The following is a 21,687-nucleotide window of genomic DNA, read 5'->3' on the forward strand; positions in this document are numbered from 1 at the left end:
TTAACAGCCCAAGAACATTCTAGTAAAACTCACTGCATGGACTTAATATTTTTAGGATAAATTTCAAAGGTATATTTAAAATGCTAGGCACAGAAACTTAGCACCCATCTCATAAGAATAAAGGGGCTCCAACCATTAATGTGCTTACCTCCAGGAGTAGAAGGGTCTCCTGTTCTGTCCATTCTCTTCCAGCACTAGCACCTTTACTCTAAAGAAAAAAATTCAGAAACTATTTAACTCATTCCTAAAGGCTGAATATAGAGCTCATCAGAGCTCCTAAGTTCTGGGGACTGTTTTCTACAAACCACCAAAATAAGTCCCTGAATAACAGGAATAAAACATGTAAGGAACTTAAACTCCCAAGAGAAAGACTGTTTTATTTCAAAGATTTCTTGCTGTCTATCAAGAACTCATGACTACTTAGACATGGATCACTTACACTACTTATTTCTACTACTTTGGTATTTAAAAACACCTTTTTAATCTACAACAGCATAGCATGTTAATGCATACTATGGATGCACTATAATATTAAAACATAAAACAAATGTTTGGTATACATTGAAGGCTGTACTTTATCCAAGATTTTAAGAACAAACTACTATACATAAGGCACTCTGGCAGATACTTGACTCCAATTGCAACAGGTTCATATTACCTCATATTTAACATCTCTTGATTAATAAAATCTTCAAGTGACTCCCTAAACTCCAAATCACTTTTTTCATGAGAATCTTTGGTAACTTACAAGTGAGCCTGTGTCCTCTTGACTAATACCTTTATCATTAAGAGATGCCTCTATTTAATTCTGGTAAAACAACTTGTTTTGATGTCTACGTTTACAAATATTAATATAGTCATTTTGACTTTCGTCTTTCCCATTCATTTTCATTTAGTCTGTGTCTTTATATTTTGAGTGTCTCAGACAATGTATGTTCTCGATTTTTCATCTAATTTGATAATCTCTGCTGCTCAATCAAAACATTAAAACCATCAATGTGCAATTCAATATAACTGTTCTTATGGTCTTTATTCCTTCCTAGCCATCATATGCTTCCACTTGGAATCACTACCCTTCAACGTAAAAGAATTCCCTTCAGCTTTCCTACACCTTGCACTAGTTCCACCTTTTGAATGTCTGTGAAAGTCTTTACTATACTTTCAATTTTGAAAGGTATTTCTATTGAATACAGAATTTCAGAGTGACAGTTTCCCTTTCAGCATTTAAAAATATTTTTACATTGTCCTCTGGCTCCTATCATTTTTGCTGAAAAGGCAGACATCAGTTTTATCATTTTGCCATTGACTTTAATGTGCCCACCTCCACCCCCACTCTCCTTGGTTGATTTAGTACATCAACTTTAAGAGTTTTAACATCAAATGCCCAAGTATGCTTTTCTCTGTATTCAATCTCTCTTATTCTGGGCATTGTTATTTTTTCATTAGTTATGGAAAACTTTTAACTCTTACACTTTCAAATATCAGTTCTGTGCCATTATCTCTCCCTTTATGGGTCTCTATTAATGATAAATAAGTCTTTCTTCTGACTGCATCTCATGTGTCTCTTGCATTCTTTTCTCTTTGACCTGTCCCCTCAACTTCAACCATATTTTTTTCCCTTGGTGTTTCAATGTATCTGTCCTGTTTTTGGCTATGTCCAGTCTTCTGTTATACCCATCCAGTGGGTTAATTTCAGGTATAGTTTTTAACTGTTCAATAGGTATTTGATTCTTTTTAAATATTCACCTTCTCTGTTGAAATTCTCCATTTTCTCCTCATTTTAACATATTAATCAAAGTTATTTTTATATACCTATCTTCTAACCACACCATATAATGACTTCTATAAAATGCCATCAGATTTATGAAGAAAGCTCACCTCCTTACCCTACGAAAAGTAAATCAAGTTTCTTACAAAATATGCTGCTTCTTAGAAGTAAAAAGGACAAACAAGATATGCTAGACTGTAGTCCATATGATCCTATCAAAAAATCCTTACCTTTGCTAAGGTTTTCTTGGAGTAGATGTCAGTACGAAGACCAAAGTTCTGCAAATCAATTGGTTTTTCCTTGTTCTTCTCGGGAAAATTTAACATTTGCTGAGCAGCAGGAATCTATGAGTCAAATAAACGATAAGTGGCTGTATTAACCTCTACAAAGTCAAGGGGACAGAAGTTTTTAAGGCTGTTTAATACTGGCACTTAAATGACTCCTGGTGGAGATTCTACAAAACAAACAAACAACCTTACGCTAAACTAACAAAATTTCAACATATAAGAAACTTTTTTTTGCCTCTCTTAAGTTACAGAGACAACAGACAAATTTTCTTTAATGTTTCACAGTGGGAGCAATTTATAGGTTTCCTTTGTGTTATTCCAACAGAATGATACACATAATCCAATTGACATAATCGTTTCAAGAACGTGTGCATGGATGTCCACTTTCCAAATGTTAAGGGAAGGGAAGAAGTTCTAAACAATTTAAACAGTCTGCTTCTTGATTACTGTCTTTGACGGCAGAGGTGATAAAGGAGTCATGAATTATTAAAGTAAATCTGTAACAAGATAAAGCACAGACTCTTGGGATTAAGGAGAGAGCATTATTTTAAAACATAAAACATTCTTATGGACTCAAACATTTACAACAGATAAAAACAAACACATCCTACCAGCTAAGAGACAGCACAATTATATAACAGTAATTCTTGAACACAAGTAATAGAAATGGTTGTCTGTTATTACCTAGACCTGAAGAATGAAAACTGAAACTTAATCACTCAGTCATGTCTAACTCTTTGCAACCCCATGGATTTTGGCCCACTAGGCTCCTCTGTCCATGAGATTCTCCAGGCCAGAATACTAGAGTGGGTTGCCATTTCCTTCTCCAGGAGATCTTCCAGACCCAGGGATCAAACCCTGGTCTCCTGCATTGCAGGCAGATTCTTTACCATCTGAACCACCAGACCTGAAGAGTAAGTGGTATTAATTTACCTGAGGTGATCGAAGATGCAGAGGAACAAGCCCCGAGGGGGTATCAGCTAACACATTGAAATGAGGAGTTGGAGGAGGCCCCATGCCATGGGTCGACTTTCTGGATCCACTTGGTAATTAACAAGCCCCCACTGCTCTAAGAAGGCATGAACCCTGAAGGATAAATGTCTGAAAGTTAAAATCTAGAGAATGTACCTCATCATCTTCATAACCATCATCACATTTCATTAAAAAAAAACAAACAAACAAGTAAACACGCTCTTTTGCAGGTTATGAACCTTCACAAAGTAACTGACAGTTTTGGTTTGAGGGACAGTCTCTACAAACTCAAAATGTTAATAATATAGCACCTCCAAACCAAGTAGAAAGCCTAATCATTTCACCCACAAAAATGAGAACAAATGCCTGTGTAGGTCCATTGTGAAGGAATTCACACATAAACCAAACTCACAAACAGAAATCTACTTTTTCTTTTCTTTAGACAGATTTAGGGCACAGAGCTTATTCACTCTCCACCTTAGCCCACTCTCTATCTATGGTCAGTTTATGATTAAAAGATGTAAAATGTCAATTTTTTAAAAAAAATGACACTTTAGGTATTTTACTAACCAAGAAAACATCAAATTTAATCAGCCTAACATTAGCAAAGTACCAGTAACCATCTGCAGTGAAATATCTGAGAAAAAGTCCAGACATTTTTACCTCATCACAGCACACACATCTCCAGTTAAGTTCCTCCGACAAGCAGTGCTGGTTAAATATTCTTGGGGATTTAGGCGGTATGTGTCAATCATAAAATTTCGATATGCCAAGTATCTAAAAAGTAATGTCCAAATTCGTAAGGTGAACACACATCCTTTCAAAAACAGTAACTCAGAGAGCATAGTTTCACATTCCTCTAGCAAATACATCAAAAAATTAAGACAACAGGCCAATAAATCAGAGTGATATTGTACTGACTATTAACAGTCATGCATGCAACTCAGGGTAAGAATCCCTAAAACACAGAACAACTGTCTGCTAACATGTAACAATAATAAGTACAAGAGAGTAATGTGATGAAGTTAATGTGAAGTAAAACAAGCATAACCTTGGTCACAGAGGTGAACCAATAAATCCTTAGCTGTCTGCAAAATTTGCAAATAACACCTGGTTACTCAGGCTGTCTCTAACTACACTATTCTATACCTAGAATTTTACTGTGTGCCAGCCTTAGGTCTAAGAACCTTCTGTGTGGTAACACATATAATCCTCACAATCTCTCTATAAGGTAGGATCTATTGTTATTCCAATTATAGATGAGGATTAAAGAATATGTCCCCAGACCACAAGGCTAGTAAGTGGAGCTAGAATTCAGCAGTGTGGGGACTCTGACATTAGCAAAGATTAACTAAGAAGAGTGCTTTAAGAAGCCACTGCCAAACACATCCAAATAGTCAGGTTTTCTAAAGACAGTATCAGGATCACATCTTTACATTTCACTCACATCTCTGGAGTCTTGGATTTGTTTTTTCCATTGAAAAACTCAGGAAGAGCACGTCGCTCAATCACATGAATACTGAAGAGAAAAGAAAGAGAAACAATTAAGAGCTCTCTTAGAAAAGCAAAATCCTGAAATTTGAGTTAAGCCTGTTTAATTTTCAAAGTAAAAATGGATGAAACTGAAAACTGAGCACTACTTGCAAAATTTAATTGGCCTGCACAAGTTCCTATGTATTAACAGTATGTAATAATAAAACTACAGAAAATATAATGTATACTAAAAAGTTACATGAACTATAAAGTTAAAAAAAGATTTCCCTTTCTAACGTCTAATACTTAAACTACAGTCTTTCTATTCACATCTGCTAAGTCACTTCAGTCGTGTCCGACTCTGTGCGACCCCATAGATGGTAGCCCACCAGGCTCCCCTGTCCCTGGGATTCTCCAGGCAAGAACACTGGAGTGGGTTGCCATTTCCTTCTCCAATGCATGAAAGTGAAAAGTGAAAGTGAAGTCGCTCAGTCGTGTCCGACTCTTAGCGACCCCATGGACTGCAGCCCACCAGGCTCCTCCATCCCTGGGATTCTCCAGGCAAGAGTACTGGAGTGGGTGCCATTGCCTTCTCCGTTCCATTCACATAACCAAACTCAAAAAGTTCTATCAACACATTGAAGGCTTTAGATTTTATGGAATTGTCCTAACATACCATAACTAGATGAAGAGCCAGAAGATACGAGAAGTTCTTTGGAAATTGTAGGACAAAAATCACAGTAACTGGTATGGCAACAAAATTGGTGAAATGAATAACCAAAAGACAGTGGAACTGACAATGATTAGTTTCTCAGATTCAACATTAATGCACATTTTTGACCAGTCCTCAGAAACTTTGAAGTGAACTTAATTTTTTAATATAGTGACTTACTGCTTTTAAAAAGATCACAGCACTAATTTTTAACATTTAAATAAAAGCATTGATAATTTTATAAAATGTTACAGGTGATAAGCACTGTAGAAACCATGTAAAATCAATCAGGCCCAAAACATTCTACAAATGAACCAACTGTACATCTAGCACAAAAGTTTAGACATTAATGGTGGCTCAGTGGTAAAGAACCCGCCTGTCAACGCAGGAAACTCAGATTTATTCCCTGGGTTAGGAAGAACCCCTAGAGGAGGAAATGGCAACCCACTCCATTATTCTTGCCTAGAGAAATTCCATGGACTAAGTAGCCTGGTAGGTTACAGTTCATAGGACTGCAAAGAGTCAGACAAGACTACTCATGCACCAACGTTTTTCCAGATGACACATTTTAGTTTCTCAGTGGCTTTCCATGTACAGAAATTGCATGGGAAAAAGCAAATCAAGTCTGTGAATACAAATAAAAGCATTCACTCTTTATTTGGTAGCATTTGAATTATTTGAAATGAATATACCAAATACTATAAATAAAATGAATCACCTGGAAATGTCAAGGAAGATAATTTCTAAGATCAAATATGTTCCACAGATCTATGTATAATGAATTTCCAGGTTTTACTATAAAAAGAGTAACTGTAAGTATTACAAACTGGTTCTAATATACTCATGTTATGTTACAGGTTAGGAAGAAGCCAAAAAAACAATTTCACCAAGAACAAAACACGTAAGAGTATATTATCACAAGCACTTTCTTTTTCAAAATCTATGTCTGAAGTACTGGCAGCCAATTCCTTAGGTTTTGTGAATGAGTCAAGTAGTGGAAGGAGTGGTATCCAGAATCTGAAAGCCTGAGTTCTTCCAATGATCAACCTACAACTGAAACACTTCAACTGAGACAGCAGTTAGTTCATCTATAAGCAGGGATATAACTAATACCTCTACTGTCCATCTAACAGCACATTTTGTGACGTGTAAATATAAGTGTTTCTGGAACCTACAAAAACATACAAAGTTAAATACTGTTATGACTTTCTCCTTTTTTTGAGAGGAAAATGCTAGTTTCTCAAGCCACTCTGAATCTTCTTAATTACCAATAATGTAACTTCCAAATTTAAAACTCATTTAACATCATAATGAAAGTAATGAAGACTGACCTTCAGAGTAGAGCTATTTATTTATTCTGTTTCAGCTTCCACTTATTCATAACATTGAGGAACAGCATGCAGAGTTAAGTTTTAAAAAGTATGCTGAAAAGTCTCAAGAGTAGAGACCATACCTTCTGGTTTGGGGGAAAAAAAGAAGGTATGACTCAAGTGGACCATCCACCCTATTCTTTTAAGGTGGTCTTATAGATATGTATATGTGTGTGTGTGTGAATATACGTATACACATACACACACACACATATATGTATATAAGGATATACAGGCACATATATCCTTAAAAATAACACAAAAATCATTGAAAGCAGGCAAAATATCCAAAGAGGACCATAACATTCAGAGTGAGGGTGGCATCACTAGACTAAGTATACAGTCTTCCAATAAAAGGACCTTAAAGAAACTAACATCTATTTAGAGTTCTGGTACGTTTATTTAAAAATAAAAAACTGTCAAACAAAAATCAGCCTGATGTGAAATAGTTGCACTTCAAAAGTAATCAGGAAGTAAGATATCTAGGTCTGCATTTATTTCCATCTACGTTCCAAGGATGCCTCAATGGTTGTAGTAAATGACAAGAAGGATGCTGAGATGGGTGCTTTCTTGAATTCTTTTACTTGCCAGGGTTTATATGCAAAAGAGCTCCTGTTTCCCGTTAACATAAAGCCATGACTGGGTAGTCAGAAGAGTTTTACTTTATGTATTTCCATAACATTTAAAAATCAAAAAATAAAAAATAAAAAAAATTTAAAATCACAGGGCTTCCCTGGTGGCTCAGTGGTAAAGGATCCACCTGCCAATGCAGGAGATGGGCGTTGGATCCCTGGTCCAGGAAGATCTCACATGCCACAGAGCAATTAAGCCCATGAGCCACAACTCCTGAGCCTGCACTCTACTGTTTAGAGTCTGGTAAGAACATCTACTGATCCTGTGTGCCACAAGTACTGAAGCCCGTGCACCCTAGAGCCCATGTTCCACCACAAGAGAAGCCACTGCAAAGAAGCCTGCACCCCACAACCAGATAGCAGCCCATGCTCATTGCAACTAGAGAAGAGCCTGCATGGCAGTGAAGAAGCAACACAGCCAAAATTACATACACAAAGTTATTTTTTAAAAATCTGTTTAAAAATCATATCATAAACATCAGTATTTTATAATAATTAAATACTCAAGCATTTGTCTGTCTGAACTAAAACTGACACCAAATGAGTTAGGCTTAAGTTTATAAAATTTTATAGCCCTAAGTTATAACATAATCCAGTTTCTATACCGAAGTAAAACAACTGAAAGAACACATTCCAAAGTTAAAATAACTTTCCATCCTCCATCATCTAGCGTGACAGGGATTACCAATGAGAGGACTTGGGCAGAAGAGCACATTATTGTTTAAAGCAAAGTGTCCCCACTCCTAAGTGCCATGTTCACAAACATAAGCACCCACTCACCAGTTATAATCAAACCACGATGCATAGCTAGGAATAATAATGTGATTGGTCTGCTCAGTCACATTATCTTCACCAGGGTCAACCGATCTACTCTGATCACCTTTGCCAGGATCTTCATCTTCCTACAGAAAAGAAGCCAAAGTTTAGAGAGATAAGGAATAGCTTTCAAACTTCTGACGGCAGCTTACAGAAAATGCAGCTAGCCGACCCAATTTCAAGGACCAGGAAAACAAATGTCAACGAAAAACAGCTTTTCAGTTTTTAAAGGTACCTTCACAAGATGTCCAGATGAGAAAGCAGATTTTACTCCTCCTTTTTAACAGATCAGGGAATCAACTCAAAGAAGGCCCGAAACTTTTCCCACAGTAGCCTGCAACTTATTTGTCTAGTTTTCCCTAATCCTAGGATCAGAAATCTAAATGACTAGTTCTCAGTTTTTAAGGAGGTTAGCTCAATGACACTAGTAAGGCATAATGATAAAGTTTCTCCAATTTCAAAGACTGAGTATTAAATATCCACCAACAGCGATATGTGCATTACCTCACTTACTCCTCACAGTGACAGCAGGTACTATTTATCATCTCTTCTGTGGATAAGAAAATGATGTACAGAGCTAATATGACATAAACAGGACAAAATTTCAGGAAATCCAGCTACAGGGCCAACACTGTTAACCGTTCTCACTGCTGGAAATTAGCTGACTTATCATATTTATGGAGGTTTTACAAACGAATTCACCTAAAAACATGGCTTTGCTAATAGTAATTGCAAATACCACTGCAATAGATCACAACAAAAGAATATTTTTATGCTACAATAATCACTTTTAAATAATATCATTTAACACACAGTTCATACTCAAATGGATCCAAGTGTCCCAGAAATGTCTATTACAGATTTTTCTCCCCACACCAGAACCTGATCACGGAGTCCATATACACCTCTTTAGTCTTCTTTAACCTCCGCCTCCTTTTGCAAGGAGGAGGACTTTTACAATGGCTTGTAGAGTATCTTCCAATCTCTATTTAACTCAATGATTCCTCATAATTAACTTCATATTAAACACTTTTATCAAGATACTATAGGAAATAAATTTTTTGACACTAAGGTGTTTTCAAATTGTATAGGGTTTTTTCTATTAACCTTTTATCTGTGGTGTTTTTACTGTTTTAACCTTATGAAATTATTTTAAGAAAGCAGTCAAGTTTTAAATCATATTCTTTTATAATGGTTCCAAAGTTTAATTTCTACATTTAAGTTAATTCAACCTGTATTTCCTGGTAAGGATCTAGTTAGTGCTAGAAACTTAAGACAATAGTTTCCTTAAGATCAATGAATATAAAAGAAAACTTAAAGTATGAAAACACTAAGGAAACTGGTTGTTATTTAAATAATGTTAAAGCAAATGTGTTAATACTGATTACAAAGGTAAGAAATTTTATTTCCCAAACCAGGGAAGCTAGTGAAAACTATGCTTATGATTAAGTTGCTTTTGTGTTGCAGGTTTTACAAATTCACTGTGATTCAATTTAGAAAATTTTCTGGAGGAAAAGCAGGGAGAGGCTGGCACTGAGATGAATAAAAGCTGACAGTCTATGGAGTTTAATCATCTCAACGAGGAAAAAAGCAGATGACATTGTGGGACCAGTCACTGGAGTAACCGCCTCTAACTGTCTTAGCTTTAAGTTATACAAAAAACTTGTCCACAGTTTCAAAATTACTCTCATTCTTGATGTTAAAAAATTGGTAAATTCTTTGGCTTGTATTTTGCTCTCTTTTACTGCCACACAATACTATATACTCTAAATGACCACATCTTCTCACAAGCATAATATTCATCAATCAGTAAGTTTGTAAGTTGATGAATACAGAATACTTCTCAGAATACAGAAGTTTGATTTCCAAGACAAAATATAAGACCGATTCAGTTAAAAAGCCATCTACACAAGAGTTTCTCGAAATACTTTTCCTTGAAATCCTGTCATGAATATTTTCATTTCATGAAAGCATAAAAAACAGTAAATGTCACTATGGAGAAATTCTCTGACTCATTGAAAAAGCAAAAACAGAACTATTCAGTTTCAGCATTAAGGAAGTTATTTCAAGGAGATTAAGGATTAGTTACACATCTTAACAAAGAGATTACAGCCTGAATAAATAGTGGGGCCATTTATGCAAACCCTGCCTGAAATCCAACATCATCCAAGAGCTTAATTATTCTTGTCTTCAGAACAGAACTGATGTAACATGAAGTAACTGTAAAACTCAAAAGAGGGGACGAGTATGATCAAAAGCTTCATCAGCCGTGGCCTGGGGCTGCACTGACAGAAAAGGGAGTGAGAAAATCAAAGCGAGGCGCTGTCCCTGCTCACCTGGAACTCTGTGCAGCTGGTTATTCACTCAAAACCAGCAGAGAAATGGAACCAGAAACCACAGTACATGAGAAATGCTTACCTGGGAGAATGGCAATGTCCTCTTGCTAACATCGTAGCGGGTCAAGAAAGATAAACTTTTTGGTGAGGGAGGGGTTGTTAAACAGAAATTTAAAAAATCAAAAGGATCTCAGAATATTTCTAAGGACACTTGCAGTTCAGTATTTCTACTGCTGAACACACAGCACCCTTAGGAGTTACCACTGCACCAGGCTTAACTAAATAAATCATTACCTTTCCTCCTGTCGTGACTGTTTCTTCATCCTGCTCATCTGCAAAATCAAACATGGAATTGATTTAACAGGTAAATGCTCTTTGAATTACTTGGAAACTTTAAGGTTTAAGGAAACGATACTGGACAGAGACAAGGCAAAAAGGAGAGCATTATTAAAGCAAATTAACCGTGAATAATTCAGTAAATGAGATCTGTACACAGGAGCATAGAGGTAAGTAAAAATTCAAAGCACAAATCATTAAAGATTTCCAACAATAGGGAATTTATAATTAATTACTGCTTGGCCTACAATCTTAGTCACGATCTTACTTAATAACAGGTAAGGGACTTGATTAGGGCTCTGGCCTCCTGAGGTTTAGTGAAACAAAGTAATGACATTTTGGCTCCCAGAGGAAATGAGTAAAGAATGAGGAGTAAAGATGGAGGTGATAATCAATCCCTATGGACAAAGTTCTGGTAAGAATGTTTATATACCTTCTGAGGATAGGGACTCCAGGACCTAAATGCTAGCCTTGCAAAAGAACAGAGGCAAGTCCAGGTATAATTTAAGTAGCTGACTTCCATAGCAGAAAGGCAGGTAACTTTCCACAGCGGAAAGGGTAAGAGGTTATAGCACAAATAATTACATTACTAACTTCCTGTAATATTTTTAATATAATTATTCTGACTCTTGGCAGTGATGAAGCACTGTAAAGCTGAAGGAGAATACAAGGAAGCCATCTTTTCAGTATTTTGCCATTATTCATTCAACAAATATTTCTAAGAATCTGCTACTTTAAAAGCACTAAATAAACTGCTCAGACTAGGGGTCAGGATCTCTAGCCCACAGGCTAAATCTGGCCCACTGCTTGTTTCTGTAGGGAATCTGGGAAAGTGACTTGGTGTGTTCCTAACCGACAGTTAACCAACAGGAAGGGTGGTGCACTGTGCCTAGACCGTGGCACAACACAGCTTGTGATAAATTTCTGCAGCCTGAAATTTTGGTGTTAGGCAGAGGGTACTCTACATGACCAATAAAAACACTGATCTTGGCCTCTCAAAGGGGCTTCTGGAGCTGGAAACACTGCATGAGTGTAGCCTCAGTAAGAGTGCACTCTGTGCGACCCCTCGGGTGAGCGAGCGCGCGGGAGGAAGCCTGCACACAGACTCGGCCTGCATCATCTTCCCTGACGATCTGCTCATGCTGCCTATGTCGCTCTGATATATGTCAGCTGCGGGTACAACGAAATGCTGAGTTCCACCAGTCCTTCCAGACAATCTCCAAACCTGGGCATGGTCTTGCGGATTCCAATCTCACCTTGAAGTGAAGAGTGATTTTTACATTGCTCAAAGATGAATACAAAAAATTAACTGAAATTCAAATTCAGTGTCCATAAATAAAAGTTTTATTGGAATAAACCATGATTATTTGTTTATATATTATGGATGGCTGCATCTGCATTATAATGCAAACTTGACTAGTTGTACCAAAAACCTTATAGCCCAAAATGCCTAAAATATTTACTATCTGGCCCTTTTTAGAAAAAAAGTTTGCCAACCCCTACTCTAGAGAATATAAATATATCCTTTAGACAATATACATATAGTATTTTAACAGGTAATAAGGAACTAGCATTCCAACATTTAACTTAATTTTATGTATTATCTACTTTGCACCAGTCACTGTCCAAATGCTAAAGACACAATGATGAACAAGAAAAAGCCCCTGTATTTATGGAGCTTACATTCCAGTTATGAGTGGCAGGAGACTGAAAAGAAAATAAGATATCAAATGCTGACAACTGCTATACGGAAAATAAAAACAATGTATTTCAGAGAGGAATTGAGTGGGTAGATCTTTCAGAGCCTATATACAGGGAAGCCTCTCTGAAAAGGTGACATTTAAGCTAAAACTTGAGAGAAGGACAAAGCAAGCATTTCACAGAGAGAAAGAAGCCAAATCAAAGGGCCTCAGGTGGGGATGTACCTGATGACTTCACAAAACTGAAAGACCACTGTTGAGCATGAGAGAAGCTGAAAGAAATGAGCAGAGTGCAATGAGACAAAGCACTGCACCACCGACAGACCTGGGTCTGCATCTGTGCTCTCTCTCTTAGTAGCTGTAAGCTCAGCAATGTTCCTGAACCCCAGAAGTCTTCACTTCCTAATCAGTAAATTGGGGCTAACATGGTTTTATGCAAAAATGCAAACATATATAGAATGACACCTGACATGTACTCATGTAACATAAAGATGGATACTGTTCCTTGATTTTTAAGTTAGAAACAAACAGCCACAAAGAGGTAAGTGTGGTAAGTTACAGTATTACCAACATTAGTCCTCCTACTCTGCACAGGGACTATTTTTTCCGAGGAAGTGACTAACAGAAAGAAATCTAGGTAAAGCTGTCAAAAATGAACTTCTGTCCTTTGGGTCATAGTAAACCAAAGGATAATCAACTTCTCACTAGATGCTGGTAGTACAATAATCAAATTATACTATTTCATTTTAGTTTAACAGATTTCATCCTTGAGGGAGTCTTGGTACCCAATGGAAAAACACTTCTGATAACACAATATACTGATTCCTAGATGATTCCTCCTGCCAGGTATGGGCAAATGCACTCTCATCTCAGCCCCTGGATACTGACCTTTCAGAGATCTCAAGTAAGAAATGACTGGGTATACTTAGCTTGGTAGCATATAAGGCAAAATATGGATCAGTTAAAACAATGAACAACTCTGAACAATAATTCCCAGTTGATGGATTAGTCAGGTTATAGCCAATGCAGAAAGTCAAATGCTTAAATGATCTTTGGGAAGCCTGTTGGTCCGTGGATGAAAAGTCAGGACAAAAACTTCAGATTCCAAAGAATCAAACCCTTCAGTTATGGTCAGCAGCATCTGCAAGCACAGCTCTCCTGACTGAGACCTCAACCTGCTCACTAACACAAAGGGAAGATCTCCTAAACCTACCACTAAAACTCTTTATCCAGTCAGGACCCCATTCTTTCCCTAATCATGGCTTCAATTTGACTCCTCTTATAAAGTCTACTACAAAAATACTACAACAGACACCTCACTTTTAAAACAACAATTGTCTACTCCCTTAAAACTATAGAATAATTCTTTTTTTGTGATTTAACTTAAAATATAAAATAGCATTCTGTTTAGCAAACTGTCCCAGTGAAGATTATTCAAGTCTTAAGAATATTTTACACTGCTACAGCACTGAAAATATAGAACAAAATACTGTATATCATTAGCTTTTGTATTCTTGGCCTTTCAGTCAGTGGGTAAGTGATGGTTATAAAACAGACAATATAAACTTATAGACAATGAAAATTATTACTAGCTATTTAAAATCTATATTCTGTTACTAATGTTAAAAAGTTATGAAAGAAGCATTTTGATAGTAACTTTATTTTGTTGACCTAATAGCACCTCTCCATAAACTGTCATCAAGACAATTTTCTGCTTTACTTTCAACATAATCAAAGCCAGAATCATCCATTGATGTCCAATGAGAGGCTTGAAGCCAGAAAAAGCAGGATGTATTTAGTGAAATGAAGTAGAAAAACGCTCCCAAACACCCACTCATGTCTGCCATCAAGAATCACAGCAATTAATTTGAAATACACAATTCATCTGACTAGGAGATAGTAAAGCCAAAACTCTTTTTCCACATAAGATCTTGGATATCCCCATTAGGGCTAAAATCCCATCAATTCATAAATTTAATATATACTGAAAATACCAGGATCCCCTTTGACTTTCACAAATGAACAAAGTAATCAAGATCATTACTTCATACATAACTTTTATGAAAAAAGATGTTTCAAACTATTTTTAAAAACTGGAACAAATGACTACACTCTTTTCTACCCTCACAGCACATCTAAGAGTTAGACGTTACTTGTGAAAATGTACTCGATAACCTGAAAATACAGTAGAAGGATAATGTGACTCTCCTTTTATCCTGTTAAGGAAACTTTCTGTTGGCTTACACAGTATTAACAGTCAACAGATTTTTCTTCTGAAGACATAATCAATTTGCACATATCATGAAACAAGTATTTCAAGGCAGATTATAAAAAGTCCTTTAAAAAAAAAAGTGCTTTAACTACACCTGTTTCTTTAAAACTCAGATATTATGATTTAGGTATCATACTACCACTTTTGCTGGTTTGCAGGAAAACATGCTGAGAAAAAGAAATACGTAAGAATGCAAAGAATGGACCATAAGAAATTAAATTTCCTAATACAGCAGAAAACTAAACAACAGTGGTACTAACACAGACATAGTAAGTATCTGTGCTGGAAAGCACAGCAACCGGAAGTGACACTTCTCAGTGAAGAAAGGATTCTCAAAGGAGCTGACGTATCTAAGACAAAACAACACGAAACTACAGATTTTTATTTTTACCTAGATCTGCCACAGTTCCTCCTTTAACAGGTGTATTTTCACTATCTTTCTTTGGGTTTACTAGAAAGAAAAAAAAAAATCATGTTTTAAGGGGAAAGTTGTACTTGTTTTTAAGAAAACAGAATAGAAGATTAAAACACATGAATGTCAGGGCAACGCTATTGTCATTCAGTACTCACCTTCAAGTAACTATCTTAAGCTCAGCTAAGAAATATTAACACTTTAAAATAACAGACTATATTTTGTATTAATTAAATAAGCAGAACTCTTCTGTCATCATAAAAGTAAACAGTACAGAAATATAGAGAAAACCCTGAAAAGAACCTTTTAACCCCTTTATCAAAAGCATGTTTTATTATTTTTTGTCTACTTGTGTATCCCCATTTGTGTGCCATTCATTAAGACAGACAAATTGAGGGAGCACTGATACCTTTCACATCTATGGAGACTTGAAAACATCCTGAGGGTTTTAAATCTTACAGGTGTAAAGTTATCATGCTGTGCTTAATCCTTAGTATTGTTTTTATCATAATGCACCTATGTATCTTTCCATGTATTTTTAGTTACATCTCCTTTATTTGTTCTTTCAGCTTCACCATAAGGCATGCAGGATCTTAGTTCCTCAACCAGGGATCAAACCCTGCACCCCTGCAATGGAAGCACTGAGTGTTAACCACTGGACTGCCAGGGAAGTCCTCTTTTATTTTTAAGAGCCTCTGTGTCCATGAGTGGATCATAACTAGTCCTATGTCAATGGAAACTTAGTTTATTTATCTTCAACTTTTCATTACTCTGTAATCAATATTCTTTTATACTTATTTTTACATATACATGCAATTATTTAATAGGGATTCTGTAATTAAGACTGCTACTAGATGTATACTTTTTTATTTTGGCCACACCACACAGCAAGCATGTGGAATCTCAGTTCCCTGACCAGGGACTGAACCTGTCTGTGTTCCCTGAGTTAGAAGCACAGTCTTAAATCAGTGGACTGCCAGGAAAGTCCCTGGATGTACCCATTTTAAAATTTAAGAGATAGCCAAATCATGTTAAGTGGCTTCATCAAATTATACTTTCACTGAGAACTAGGGACACACAGCAAGGAGAGAATCATGCCATGGCACTGCTGAGAGTGATTAAATCACATCTAACATTCTCATATCTATGCAAAAGGATACAAACCATTCTTTGGAAGAACCACTTCCTCTATGTTGGGTACAGGTGTTGGGTCTTCCATGTCCTTGGTAAGATCTTCTTGCTCATCTTCCTCTTTCTGACTTCTCCGCTTCCCATAAAGACTAGCTTGGCTAAGACACAAAAAAATGTGTAAACACAACAAGACTATAGCTACTTACAGCAAACAATTTCAGAGATTTTAACTACATTGTTGGAATCTATGCTCAGAATCACTTTAAGAGACAAACATAAATCCAAACAAATTAGATACATTCCCCAAATTACATCTAACCTGTCAAGAGGAAAATAAAAACTACAGGGCATAAGAAATGGCCACAGAAATCCTACAATTCAAACTGCAGACAGTATCCTAAAAGGCAATTACATCAGTGTAGCAAAACAAACCTCTGATATGGAAATACAAGTATTTTAAAGATCATAAAGAATCACACAAGAAATTTTCTCGAAGATATATACAACTAACTGGGTAGTTTGCGTTTTTCTTTTGGTTTGTTTTTTGTATTCTTCCTGGCTCTCTGTATCATCCAAACACCAGGAACTGCAAAGTAAAATCACTAAAGGCAGTGCAGTTCAGTTCAGTTCAGTTCAGTCACTCAGTCGTGTCTGACTCTTTGTGACCCCATGAATCGCAGCACGCCAGGCCTCCCTGTCCATCACCAACTCCCAGAGTTTACTCAAACTCATGTCCATCGAGTCGGTGATGCCATCCAGCCATCTCATCCTCTGTCGTCCTCTTCTCCTCCTGCCCCCAATCCCTCCCAGCATCAGGGTCTTTTCCAATGAGTCAACTAAAGGCAGTACTAATATTTAAATTTGTAAAAATTCCCATTACTCTTTCATCAATTCAAGCAAATCAACATCTATTTTTTAAACTAACACACACAAGAAAGCCTATTTAAAGTTCACACAAGAATGGACTGATTCCTTATCTTGAAGAATTACAGGATGAAAATCATAAACTTCCTCATTCAATGTGATGTGTATTGACACAAAAAAAGGAATACAAGGACAAAAAAAAAAACAAACCCACCTTCAGAGAGATAGTCAAGTGACAGTTAAGCTAAACCTTGGGAACTAAAACAGTTCACTAAAAAGTTGGCAGTGTTTCAGGATGATGAGTAAAAACATAAGAAAAAAAAATTCTGTTTTGGGCTAGTAATTTAGAATATATTGACAAGGAAATGAGAACGGAGAAATAGAGTGGAGACTCCTCACACTGCTGAGAATGCACACAGCTCTCATTCTCCAGGGACAACATGGTGGCACAGGTGAGACAGTGTAAAGATAATTTTTAAAATAAAAATCATAGGACAGATTTTTAAGCCTATGAAATTAAAGGGAGCAGACAGAGCAAATACTTTAAAAGCAAGAAAAGATGAGAGGAAGACGAACCTAACAAATGTTAGGAAAACAGGTTTCAAGATGTTTTGGTTAGACAGAGTAGTCTAAGGGGGAATTTAAATGAGCAGAGTCCTGCTCATTAGAAGGCAGATGCATGTATTAAAGGACATGCACACATTTATTTTGGGAACGTCAATGTGGCGGGTTTTATACTCAAGAGTGACGCTTCCCTGGTGGCTCAATGGTAAAAAACCCATCTGCCAAAGCAGGAGATGTGGGTTCAATCCCTGGGTTGGCAAGATTCCTGGAGAAGGAAATGGCAATCTAATCCAATAGTCTTGCTGGGAAATCCCATGAACAGAGGAGCTAGGCAGGCTACAGTCCATGAGATCACAAAAGAGTTGGACATGACTTAGCGACTATAAACAACAATACTTACAGTAGAGGCTAAATGCCACCACTGTGAGCTTCCTGGACATAACATTTAGTTCTGTGGCCACTCCTATCCTAGCAGCTCATCTTAGGCCATAAAGGGAAAAGCAACATATCAATTTCAGGCCCCAAAACACCTGGAAAAGTTGTTATATTACAGGTAGCTCTGAAATCACTGAACATCAACAGTTTCAGAATTTATGAAACTTACTTCCTAAATTTCTAAGTTTAGGAAATAAGGTTACCCTCCTCAACCCCCAAAGAATAATCTATTTTAACAACAAATACATGTGACTTGACAAAAATAACAAAAATCTTTTATGTATCTGTGACCATCTCATTATTATTATTTATGAGACTAAGAGTTTCTTAAATTCTCTAAAAGCTTCTACACATGTTTAAGAATGCTTCAAGTAACCTTTCAAGAAATAATGTGCCAAAGGCAAATGTGGCTAAGAAAGTCACAAAAGCAAACTAACAGAAAGAAGATATTGGCACCGTGAAGATATACTTGATAACAGCTAGAAATTCAACTAATTCACTACCACATGAGAAGAATAAATTTTGGAAACTCTCATCTTCTAAAACTAAACTGTAACCTTTAAGAAACTGGTTAAAATATATTTTGAGCTAGACAACCCTGAAATTATTAAGTACTTACTTAATATACATTTATTATGTACATAATATATACTATGTATTATGGACCATCTATTATCTACTTCAGGGCAGGAACTATACAAGGTCTTTAAAAGTCTCACTTAATCCTCACAAGAACCTTTTCAACAGAAACCAAAACCTCCACTCAAGCAAGATTCACTATGTGACTAACTGAACACGGCACTATACTGCTATACCAAGCAGAACATGAACAGAGGTGTAAGTCACTCGGATCATGTACAGGACCAGCTGGTAAAAACAGTAGAAGACAGTACCAAGTCAGACATCCCTACAGAAAAACACCAATGTAAATGTAAAACTCCGGGAAGTCCTTTAGAGTCTGTTTCAGTGCCTCCTGCACCACGGTGCAGCTCTTACCCTTTCTTCCCACTCTTCTTCCGTGATTCTGTGGGTGTGGGGGGCGGAGGGGAAGGTGAATGTTTCCTCTTTCGAGCATTAGCTGATGCTTTTCTATCTCTTCTCTCTGGACTTCTGACTGGCTAGGAAGAAGGAAATGGAAATAAATATCAGCCAGCTTTGCTGATGCCTCAGTTTCCACAAATCCTTGTCCAAAACTAAGATTTCACAAAGAAGATGTCAAACCTACTAGCTCAGAGTAAATGAAAGGCACAACGTGAAACATCCTGGACCACTAGCTATCAGAAGACTTTCCCTACCTTCCAGGTGACACACCATTGATAGGTGTGTCCTATCCACAGGGATTCAAACTATGCTACAGAACAGACATGCTCAAACCCTGTACGACTAAAAGCTGTTCCTGTTCAAATTCTGTGTGGGGGGCAGGGGGCGGGGGGCGGGGCAGGAGGGAAGAGAAGGGAGGGGAAACATTTACAATAACCACTGGAAAAAAACATGAAACACATGCTATTAAATTAATGAAATACAAAGACTGGCTGAATAACCATGTGAAAGAGTACCAGAAACTACTCCTAGTTCATCATTAAAAGAAATAGATGATTCAGAAGAAGTAAAACTTAGTAAGACTGCAAGTTTTTATTTAAAAGCCAACCCACAGGAATAAAACTATTCCTGTTTGCAGATGACATGATCTTACATACGGAAAAAGAATCCATAAAAACACTATCAGAGCTAATAAATGAGCTCAGCAGTTGTAAGATGGGCTTCCCTGGTAGCTCAGCTGAAAAGAATCCACCTGCAATGCAGGAGACACCAGTTCGATTCCTAACTCGGGAAATTCCCTTGGAGAAGGGGTAGGCTACCCACTCCAGTATTCTTGGGCTTCCCTGATGGTGCAGACGGTAAAAGCCACCTGCAGTGCGGGAGACCTGGGTTCGACCCCTGGGCTGGGAAGATTCCCTGGAGGAGGGCACAGCAACCTACTCCAGTATTGTTGCCTGGAGAATTCCCATGGACAGAGGAGCGGGCTATAGTCCACAAGGTCACAGAGAATTGGACATGGCTGAGAAGCTAAGCACAGCACAGAGTTGTAAGATATCCCATAAATCAATACACAAAAGTCAGTCTGTAGGTGATAATTACCAATTTAAAAGAATGGATCATAATAAAGAAAATATACCTAAAAGGATCCAAAGTACAGTATCTGAGGTTAAAAAAAGAATCAGAGATTAAAACATCAATTAAACATCAACGTCCTCTGGTACCCTCACACTCTTTACAACTATCCATTTCCTTTCAGAAGCTCTGTAGCATCAAATTCAGAATGTGGATTATCTTACAGGTCAATCAAAGAAGTTTGTTTGTGGCCACAACCAAGTGGCATACAGGATCTTAATTCCCCAACAAGAGACTGAACCCATTCCCTCTGCAGTAGAAGCACGGTGTCTTAACCACTGGACCACTGGGAAAATCCCCTGATCAGAGAAGTTTAAAAGAAAATCTAAACCACATATCTCTGATTGTATAGTGGGAAGTTAAAGTTTTAAAGGGGGATATTAAATTAGTTTTTATATAATCCCCCCTAAAATAAGTGAATAAACAACCTAAATCTGAGCAGGAGTAGATCTGAATATGCCAATTCAGTAATGTACTGTGGAAATCAGTATTTTCAGTAACAAAAGACTCAGCCTGAAATACATTAAGGAGAAACAAATACATAAGCATTTAAGTGAGATGGCTGAATGGCAATGCTGACTCAATGGACATGAGTTTGAACAAGCTCAGAGAGATAGTGAAAGGCAGAGAAGCATGGTGTGCTGCAGTTCATGGGGTTGCAAAGAATTGGACATGACTCAGCAACTGAACAACAATGTAAGTGGGGGGGAAGAGTAAAATTAAAAAAAAATTTAAGTCAAATTCCAAAGAAAATAGGAACAAATTAAAAAGATATGAAAAAAAAAAGATATGAAAAAGACTCAGCTTTTAAATTTTTTAATATATTTTTCTTAAAAATAAAGAATCTTCAGTGTGTGACAGTTTTGGTAAGAAAATTTCAGGGCTGAAAATAAGTACGAAAGAACTGTATGTTCTAAATTATTTGTTAAATGTATTATGTCTCCAGATTTTTTTCAGAAAACTAAAATACAAGACAAAAAGCAAAAATGTTAAGTGTCCCCAGCAAAATAGACATCTGGACTCACAGGTGCCCATGTGAAAATGTCATAAACCAACATGAACACATGTCAGCCTTCTTCTCAGACTCAAGTGTTTCTCTAGTGACACACCCACTTCTAAACTTGTAACTTATTTATAAAGAAACATGGATAAATATTTAAGTGGCTTAAGGATTAAGTGTTAACTGTCAAGTTTGCCCACCTCAAAAGAGAACTGAACTATAATTTTTGAGACCTTTAAGGCCTACACTTTATTGTGTGTGCTAATTCACTTCAGTCATCTCCAACTCTGTGATCCGAGACTGTAGCCCACCAGGCTCCTCTGTTCATGGGGTTCTCCAGGCAAGAATACTGGAGTGGGTTGCTATGCCCTCCTCCAAGGGATCTTCCCCACCCAGGGATTGAACCTGTGTCTCTTCCATCTCCTGCATTGGCAG

The 21,687-nt window shown here is 37.0% G+C and overlaps 1 protein-coding gene across 1 annotated transcript in view; it reads right to left on the minus strand.

Moving 5' to 3' along the window:
- Window positions 1–21,687, minus strand: part of SMARCC1 (SWI/SNF related BAF chromatin remodeling complex subunit C1) — a 124,078-nt gene that overhangs the window by 62,543 nt on the left and 39,848 nt on the right. Inside the window, 11 exon segments of the mRNA XM_070463437.1 lie at window positions 149–208; window positions 1,999–2,112; window positions 2,989–3,074; window positions 3,077–3,141; window positions 3,691–3,804; window positions 4,475–4,546; window positions 7,995–8,116; window positions 10,661–10,698; window positions 15,066–15,125; window positions 16,251–16,375; window positions 19,077–19,198. Coding sequence (XP_070319538.1) covers window positions 149–208; window positions 1,999–2,112; window positions 2,989–3,074; window positions 3,077–3,141; window positions 3,691–3,804; window positions 4,475–4,546; window positions 7,995–8,116; window positions 10,661–10,698; window positions 15,066–15,125; window positions 16,251–16,375; window positions 19,077–19,198 — 978 coding nt within the window.

Source organism: Odocoileus virginianus, unplaced genomic scaffold, assembly GCF_023699985.2.
Source record: "Odocoileus virginianus isolate 20LAN1187 ecotype Illinois unplaced genomic scaffold, Ovbor_1.2 Unplaced_Contig_2, whole genome shotgun sequence".
In the NCBI taxonomy this organism is placed as follows: domain Eukaryota; kingdom Metazoa; phylum Chordata; class Mammalia; order Artiodactyla; family Cervidae; genus Odocoileus; species Odocoileus virginianus.